The sequence below is a fragment of the Corvus brachyrhynchos genome, unplaced genomic scaffold (genome assembly GCF_000691975.1).
Source record: "Corvus brachyrhynchos isolate BGI_N302 unplaced genomic scaffold, ASM69197v1 scaffold94, whole genome shotgun sequence".
NCBI classification, from domain to species: domain Eukaryota; kingdom Metazoa; phylum Chordata; class Aves; order Passeriformes; family Corvidae; genus Corvus; species Corvus brachyrhynchos.
In genome coordinates this window covers 438,404-447,514 of record NW_008238330.1, presented here as the reverse complement: position 1 = coordinate 447,514, position 9,111 = coordinate 438,404, and the positions used below count along the sequence as shown (strand labels likewise).

Below are 9,111 nucleotides of genomic sequence, written 5' to 3'. Positions count from 1 at the left end.
TTGGTCCATGAACACGCAAGAAAAAGCTATCCAGCTTTTGTTAATGTAGACCCTCCTAATTAACTGCCCTGCCCTGTTCTTAAGGGGACAGTTCCCATTTGGCATCCTGAAGTAGATAACACAATAGTGCACTTCTAATTTTGTCACAGATTCACTGTCACCATGGACAGGTGATAACTTTTTCTTACTATTTCCTCCTCCTCTTCAAGTGAATCATCAGGAGATACTCTAGCCAAACATACCTCTCCAAAAAAAGTAGTAGTGATCTGATGTCCAGAAGGGATTTCTGGCAAAACTGCTATCCTGTCTGTGCAACTGTCAAGCAGCATTACTATGATATTATTATCTTGGTCACTAACATTTCTATAGCCTGTAGGGCTCTTAAAAGTATTTGGAAGAATTGGTGATACTTGAACTCCTGACCATGTGGCTCTAGGTATATTTGCCTAATTTGGATGCATTTGGGAGGGAGAGTGGATCTCATTTAGCTTCCTCTAAGGATTATGTTTCTGCTAGAAATGCAGAGATATGATGGACATGCTAGAAATGTATCTTTCAAAATTATTTTTGTTGTCAGATTGTACAATTGCCTGATAACATCAATCTTTACTTTCTGTTTTCAGTCCTTGAAATATCACCAAATTTGTTGCTTAGTCTCTTCCAGATTGCCCAAAGCACTGTTACTTCATAAACAAGGGCTCAGAAAAATCTGATTTAGCAGGAGCCTTGGTCAGTAAAATCCCATTTAATCATCCAAAGTGCGTGCCTGACGTAATAGAGATTCTTCGACATCAAGTGGCATATAACACTCTTATTAGCAGCTGTGTCTCTGAGAAGCATATACATGAAGGTAAATTGTGTGGTTGGAAGTGATGGCAAAGTATTAGGGACAAACTAGTTTCTAAGTTGGGTGTTAACAGATTTTATTGCTCCCTTGCCAAAACTGTCATTACTTGTGGAGTATCATAAAAGATTCTTAACACTGTATTGAATTTTTTTTTAACATCTCCTAGGCTTGGCATTTCTATAAGCATAAACTAAGTTGTCAAAGCAATGAATAATTAAGACTGTCGTATCAGTATTTAAAAAATTCTGGCATGTAATTCAGCCAGAGTCCAACTTCAATGGTGGATATCACTAAACAGTAATTTTATTTCTAGATGATTCCGAACTGCTTTACTTTGAAGTGGTACCACACAAGAACAGCAGCTTTTCTGTCTTTTTCCTTCATCCTGTGAAAGAGAATTTAGCCTGTGGTATGTCTGGAACAACTGCTACTTGTCCTCTTTACTGAGCTGACAAGGGACTTGGTTCTATCTAGGCTCTTCCACTATGCTTCTCAGTTACAAACATTCTACGGGCCACTCAACAGCATGCAGCCCATGAAAAACACAGAAGTAACAATTGTGTATAAACTACTTACTAAAATGTGTTCTGTATGCAGAGTAATACAGAAAGTAAATGCAAATATTAAAGTCCTGTTTTGTCTTGCCCTGCATTTAATTAATAAATAGAAATAGTTACAATTTCTGATTTAAGTATATTAAGAAAAACCAAGTCATGTAAATATATTGCTGCAAACCTCTTTCCACTGACTTCAGTTTTACATCTCTTCAAGCATTAAAATGAAAGGATGGTTTTCAGTGTTTGTAAGTATTTCAAAACAAACATTTTTCTGTTCCGTTCCTTCTTAGTGGTAATTGATGTTATAACCTCTAGAGAAGTCCAATGTCACCTTCATTTAAATCCTCAAGATCCAACTCTAAATTCTAGTGATGACTTCATAGCAAGAGCTGTGAAACGGTAAGTAGTTTTATTTTATAACAGTTGGAATAAACATCAGATATCCATTTAATGGAAATATCACGTGCATTCATAATGCCGTAAACTCAGCAACTGGAAAACTTCACCCTAGTAAAATGCTGTAATACAACAGTGGGAATAAGTTACTTCAGTGTATTAAGTATGTCTTTCAAAAATTTTAAACATTAATAGTGATGAAGAACATGTGGAAGCAGGGAAAGACTACTGAATGAAGAGTTTTACCTTTTATAAAAAGATGTTTTTCTGAAGACTCTAGCTGATGACAGTCTCATGTCTAGCATAACTTAGAATAGCATGGAAAGGTCTTTTTTTACACATCTACCTAATAGTAATCAGTGCTTCTCTTCAGAAAGTGAGGTGTATATGGCATGTCTCCAAAACTGTCTCTGGCTTGTTTTCTGAACAAATTCCAAGAGAGCAAGTTGTTGCAATACATGAACATAGGCTAGACAAACTGATTCAGAGCATAGTCTGAGAGCACTAATTGGTTTGGTATAAGCTATTATACAACTATTAGCTGTTTTGAGGACAACAAAATCAACGTAGCTTGGATTTTGAACCTGATTTCAAAGTAGGTACTATTTTTGGAACCAGGTTAAGAGTGGGAAAAAAACTCCTCCAGTACAGATAGTGTTTTAGAAAAGATATGATCTGTACCTGTACAAAACATGAAGGTTACAATTATAAAACTCAACAAGAAAGAATATATTTCAATATTCTTAGTTTTGGTTTTCACTAGAAGCACCCTTATGACTATTTTTTTTTGACCAGACCCTCCCACACTTTCAGTCAAAGCTTCTTTGCACACCCAAGTTCAAAGATTCAGCAGTACACTTCAGTGTATCAATGTATGTTTCTGGTACAGCACATATAGTTTATACTGTGGTTACAATGTAACACGAGGCTGTACCAGACAAAAACATAAAGAGGTAATGCTGGTTTTCATTCAGGTGTCAGCCACAGTTTGAAAAACAGAAGTACTTTAAAGAACGGGTAAAGTCTGTAGTAGTGACTAATGTGTCATTTCTTTCTTCAGTTGCATGTCAGTCCCAGTTGTCATGAGAGCTGTTTTCAGGAACGCTGCCAAGGTGAAAGCTGACAGTGAAACACAAGACATGGACATGGAACAACAACCTGAACCACAACTGGAGCAAACTACAGATTCTAACAGTCTCAAAGAAAGCCTTTCTGGGGCTGGTCAGCAAGACTGGGTAGTGACAGATAAGCCAAATAATACAGACAGCACAAAAGAAAATCTCTCTACAGCCAAACTGGAAGCTCTGGGTGATAACAGGGAAAAAAAGTAACCCCTCACTATGCACCGAAACTTTGTGGAGGAAGACAATTCCATAGTTAGTATAGAAGCTGATATGATAGACAAAAAACCTGATGGTTTTATAAGCAAAAATAAAGTCTACTTAGTAATTTGTGAATGGTGTCTCCTCTTTGCAGACTTTTAAATATGGAAAAGTAATTCACTTGAATCTGCATTTTTAAACATCCTAATCTGGAAAGTCTAACAGTATTCTATTAACCTTTATTTTGTCTTGTTACTGAAAACCTCCAAAATCATCGGGGCAAATAAGATTCCCTCTAACACTGTCTTTTTATTGTTAGAAGATAAGCCATTACTTTGTCAGCCACACACATCATTTTGTTCAAGAGATGTGTGTGGCTGACAAAGTTCCAGCCTCAATGCTGACCCCGATACAGAACTTTTTAACTTACTTACGCAGTTTTTGCAAACAAAGACATTCATGTTCATTGGTTTTAAGTTACATAATTCTCTTCATTAATTAGTGTTCGATCTCCTTTTCGTTATTGACTTCTTTCTCTTCATGCTAATCTGGTCCACATCCTTTATTCCTTTTTTTATCTTTTTCTCAAACAGAGAGTCTCCAACTTTCCAGGCCTTAATCTCCTCTATATCTTCTGGTTACTCCAGCATCCTTGAATGGCCATAAATTTAAGATCCCAGATGCCCAACCTTCAAATCCCTTTGGCTTTGTTTAGTGAAGATTGTCAGGCTTAATTTTAACAAACTTAAGGTTTCAGTGATTTAATAATCAAAGTAGTCTGTGAAGAAACTTAACTAGTGCTGGCTAAAAGTGGGCGCTGCTTACAATTAGTTAAAACAACTAATTAAAAATTAGTTAGGAAAGTTAAATGACTTCCAACACTGTCTGCCCCATATTCTACCAGCATACAGAGAAAATCTGTGTCTAACATACATGATACAGTCTATAACAGAACACAGGCATTTGAAGAAAATTACTGTTTATCCATGTTAACATTATGTGAACTAAATTGAGAAAAAGCTCCTTGAATGACTTTTGTATATACACAATAAATGCAGACACCCCTCTTTGTCCACTATTTCATAAATATGTTGAATGCAAGACTCTGAACTGCAAGACTGCTTACTCCTAAAGTAGAAATGCTACTGAAAGGAAACCAAACTTACAGTCTGCCAACTCTGACAGGACAACAGTCTTTAGTAAGAATGTGGTAAACTCAGGCTCTGAAAAACAAGGAATTTTTGCCTTAGATTTTTTCTGGCCTCCAAGTATGAAAAGGTTTTGTGATTTTTTTTTTTTTAAATTATAGTTGACTGTTCAAAATCTTACTATGTCTAGACTCCCTTTGTCTCCAATATAAAGGAGTTATGAGAAACTTCAAACAAGTAAACTGCTAACTTACTATAAATCAGTTTAATTAATGTAAAACAGAGGCACTCACAAAGAACAAACTTTGTGAACAGAGCAACTTTCAGCTACAGTTAAGGGAAGCTACAAGAAAACAAGTCAAATATAGAATATTGGCACAGAAATACAAAGTAATCAGAAATAGGCATGTGTGGCTGATGTGTTTCTAAGAGGTGGTGAATAAGCTTGGTTTACTTGAAGAGTTTGAGAAAAACATTATTGGAATGTGGGAAAGAATTCAGGCTAGAGGGACTGCCAAAGTAAGTACAAAAATAACACAAGGATGTTCATTAGACTGGAAACATGTCTAGTGTGGTCTGACATGGTAAGAGTAGATGTCTAAAAGTAAACCAATGGAATTGTCAGCAATTCTGCATTTGAGGAAAATTATGTGTTTTCAGCAAAATTGACAAATAGAACTATATAAGGAGGCAAAAATTAGCTTTTAACAGTGAAGTGCATTGCATCATGGTTACAAAAGATAAGATGAAGAATCTGACAAAAGGTGACTAGTCACAGCACTCTAGGAATCAGGAGCAAATCATGTTCTATTTTACACACAGCATATCATCAACAGCAGCTTATTCTGCAAAAACACTGACCATTTCCATAGCACTGAGCATTTATTCTTTAGATACTGGATGGGACCAATTTAGAGGGACCCACTTCATTTCCAAACTGCTGCCAAGAAAAAAATGAGGGTGGAATGGGAGCTCCTGACACAAAACAGAAACATGTTTAGTAACTCTTTGTAGAGCTTTGGTCATTGCCCCTTTCTGTGAATGTTACCTTAAAGACTGAAAGTGAGGGGTTTTGCCATGAGCCAAAATCATGGTGAAGATTTACAAAAATTACTTCTCCTGTAAAGCATCAAAATCAGATTTTCCTAAAAGAAAAGTGATGCATCAGCCTGTACATGGCCCACAAACTAAGAATCAAAACCAGCTGTGATAGTTTTAAGCACTCTGAGACAGAAAAACTAATGTTCCAGTTGCTGGACATGATAGAGTATATCCAGTGATAAACCCAGTTGTTCTACTAACCAAATAGTCTGCCTTTTAACCCAAGCAAGGGTTGACTTTTCAGGATCTGTGCAGAGGTTTGCCTTCCTGCACTCAGACTGCAAGGAACCCACCTCACCATTATTCCTACAAATGTTTTCACTGGAGCTGCCACAGTCTTCGTGTTTTCCATCTTTAACTTCCTTGTACTCTGTCCCAGCTGTGTGATTAAGGTCCATGTCCTGAACAGAGTCTAAAATGTGTCCAAGATGCAGCTGTTCTTCAGTAGAATTCAGATACTTAAGCACATCATCTTCATACTTTCCAACCACATCAAGAAGATTATTTATCGTACTTAAAGCAGAATCATGTCCATTAAAATGACACCAGGATAAGAGAGCACTGAAAAGTGAACAACAACAAAAGTGATTATATGCATCTACATCTCCAGTTGGTGGAGGTAGATAGCAATGTGACAAGGTACCTATGAATCATATGAATCATATGAAACATATGAATCATTTATGTATCATTCACGTTTTATGGAAAATTCAGGCAGTGGAACTAAATACTAAGCTTAAAGATGTAGATTCAGACAATTTTGGAAGAGCAACTGAAAGAGATTTTTTTTTAACTTCTACACCCACATAGACATTCCCTGTTTTCAAGATCTGGGAATTCTCAGGTTGCTCACTTTGTACAGTTTTACAATGGGCGGGGGGGGGGGGGGGGGGTTTTTTTTGGTAGTTTTTGGGGTTTTTTGGTTGGTTGTTTTTTTAATTAAAACAAACAAAAAACTTCATGCATGTTCCCTTGTTACACACCCTCCACATACACTTAACCCTAAGGAGTTTGTAACCTACTTCAGGGTTCCTTTGAACTGGCCACATGTAATCATCAGCTCGGCACCATGTCTGTAACCTTGATTAAAGCCTGTCTGGAGTGCAAGTTCTTTCCCGGCCTCAATTCCATCCCTATAGCCTTCCTGTAACAAGAGCAGCGAAACAGGTTGTTCACAAGATGACAAAGTGGACCTATGACAAATGCATAACAACAATAAAAAAAGAAGTTTAAACAAGTATCACAAGTACTCAATCTCTTAAGTTACAGCTTCTATATCTGAACATCCTTCACAGCTACACCCCCACTGCCAAACCAAAACATGCTTGCTGCAGTGTATTATGATTTACTGACCTGTAAGATGCAGTTTTTTACTTTTCCCAAACGGATCCCCAGAAAGTCAGAAAATAGGGAAACTACTTTTAGAAAGATCAAAAAAGTAAGACAAATACGCAGGAAAACGTATTTCCTTTAATGATTACCAACTCCTTTGTGAGAAATGGATTTAGGAATATCACATATAGACTTCTTATTTCTATCTAAAAAGATATGCAGGCTTCCAAGCTTCCCCTTTAGGAGAGGTACTCTCCTATCTGTAATCCATCTACATGGAATCTTTTTATTTTCACAAAACTAACTGCTGAGTATTCCTCCTTTATTTGCTGGACCTCACTCCATTTAAGAGTTATACCAGAAAAAGAGACTGTGATTGACTGAGTCACATATAAATACACTTAACATTGGGGCTGCTTTCTTTAAGAAACAGCTAATGATTGTAATGCAAATTACTTTCTTTATATTATAACCACATTAAAAGATTACGTAGAATAATTCTTAACTTTTTTCACATCAAAATTTCAAGTTGTGAAAGTGAAAACTCCTATTTGCTCAGGGTGGCCTTGCTAGAAAAATAGTCTGGAACACAAATATTTATTTTGCCCAATATACAACTCTAACTTCAATAACACTTCATAATTTTGCAGTATCTACTCATAAATATCAGAGGGATTTGTGTAAGACCACTAAACAGTTCCTTAAGAAAACCAGTCCTTTCACGAAACTCAGATGAAGGAAACTACACCAGGTCTGCTGTAATACCCTTCCTCGTCAACTGCCTACACATCAGTTGCCATTCACGTTCTTCAGCCAAAAGCTGCTCAACTGTGAGCAGACAAGCCTACTGGCCCCATTCTGACATGGTATCTGTCAAACTAACCTGTTTATGAACTTGTTTTGTTCCCTGTAGAACTGCAGAGAGGCAAAGGCTGTGGAAAGCAGCTTTCATAAAATGTATTTTTCACTAGGAGAATAAACCAACCAAAGACCTACACAGACCACAACGCCCAGTTGTGGTTGCACATTCAGTCACACATCTTATAATCTGACTATTAACTCTATTCAAAACCCCAAACAGCTCACATTTCTTTATTAGCAGTGTTCAGCTCTGTTGCCCTACATTTACTAGGGGTACACCTACAAGTACATAGCAAGTAATTTGCATCACAACTCAGCAATACCTTTTATAAATGCACATGGTTGTGCAGAAGGAGCCAATGTCTTTTGGTAAAACAGTAGTTTGCTCTGGTGACTACTAAGAAACGTTTATGTAAATTTCTGCCACATTTTCCTGATATTCAGAAGAAAGTACACCACAATAACTTTTAAGCAGCTACTTTTACTTTTCCCTATAAATCATTCACATGTATATCAAGCTATGTGTCAGTAAATCTAAAATAGCTAAAAAGAGTATTAAATCATTTTTATAGAAATACCTTCAATCTCTTTTTCATGGTGTTGTTCCATTCCTTCTTTAATAGATACATCTCATCTGCATCTTCATCAAATATATCCTCACTGGATTGGCTGACTGCAACTTGTACCCAGGACATAATAGCAGTGGCCTATGACCCCTGTTCACGTGGTAAAAAAACACTGAGAAACTCTCAAACTCTTCTCTGGTGAAGTGTCAAGATTAGAAGTATTGGCAAAAAACCATGAGTTCTGAAGAGAAGCCAGATATGGCGCTGATTATTCAAGCTGTACATGGGAACTCGGTGCTGTTCGCCATTGGGGTGCATCTGTCAAGAAAAGGCAGTCAGATCATCATTCTTACAGTAACTTCTGAGATATATTAGGGCAATTTATGATAGCTCTTTCCCATCTTATGGCACTGACACACATATGGATGCCAACGCAGCACTTCTGAATACTGCTTGTAAGGACAGCTGACAGAAACAACTTTATGACTTGATTCCAACAGCAGCTGACAAATAGTCCCACACAGCCTCCATGCGGTGCCCTAAGTTATACACACAGGTTATATGTATACACACAATTTTGTATATTTGTATATACACAATTTACTACACACAGGTTAACACCTGCAGAGTTAACTACTGGAAAGTACTTTCACCTTTGACTTCCAATTTTCTGGTTATGCCAAATACTTAAGAATCTTATACAACAGAAACAGTCCATTGTAATTTGAATAAAGTATTACAAGCGCTGGTGCAGTGGAAAGGAGAAATTTACGGATTATTTAATCTTTTCCTATGACGAAAACTCTGAGAAGCATCTTACAACTAATTCGTTTACATCACTGTAAACTGTTAGAACCCACAGACACTGTTCCTTGCGAAGGCACTGGCGGCTCTCAGGGAACCCAGGGTGCTAAGACGCAACCGGCTGGGGTCCTGCAACCTGCGGCGGGCAAGCGGGACATCCCCCGGCCCCACAGCCGG

At 37.3% G+C, this 9,111-nt stretch overlaps 2 protein-coding genes across 12 annotated transcripts in view; one reads left to right on the top strand and one right to left on the bottom strand.

Moving 5' to 3' along the window:
* Window positions 1–3,257, top strand: part of LOC108446823 (mediator of RNA polymerase II transcription subunit 1-like) — a 26,483-nt gene extending 23,226 nt beyond the window's left edge. For both annotated transcript variants that reach the window (XM_017734611.1, XM_017734612.1), the window contains 4 exons: window positions 655–850; window positions 1,161–1,256; window positions 1,695–1,803; window positions 2,861–3,257. In XM_017734611.1, coding sequence (XP_017590100.1) covers window positions 655–850; window positions 1,161–1,256; window positions 1,695–1,803; window positions 2,861–3,131 — 672 coding nt within the window. In that variant the 3' untranslated portion in view covers window positions 3,132–3,257. The remainder of the gene's footprint in view (window positions 1–654; window positions 851–1,160; window positions 1,257–1,694; window positions 1,804–2,860) is intronic.
* YAE1D1 (Yae1 domain containing 1) overlaps window positions 1–8,468 on the bottom strand; it is a 23,516-nt gene extending 15,048 nt beyond the window's left edge. For 3 of the 10 annotated variants that reach the window (XM_017734618.1, XM_017734615.1, XM_017734614.1), the window contains exons 1-3: window positions 8,143–8,468; window positions 6,394–6,515; window positions 5,665–5,932 (exon numbers count right to left, since the gene is read on the bottom strand). In XM_017734618.1, the coding sequence (XP_017590107.1) occupies window positions 5,665–5,932; window positions 6,394–6,515; window positions 8,143–8,259 (507 nt within the window). In that variant the 5' untranslated portion in view covers window positions 8,260–8,468. Of the gene's footprint in view, window positions 1–1,476; window positions 2,905–3,867; window positions 5,933–6,393; window positions 6,516–8,142 lie in introns of those variants that run through there. The other 7 variants (XM_017734619.1, XM_017734613.1, XM_017734617.1 and 4 more) reach the window with 7 other exon arrangements.
* Window positions 8,469–9,111: the final 643 nt, after the last annotated feature.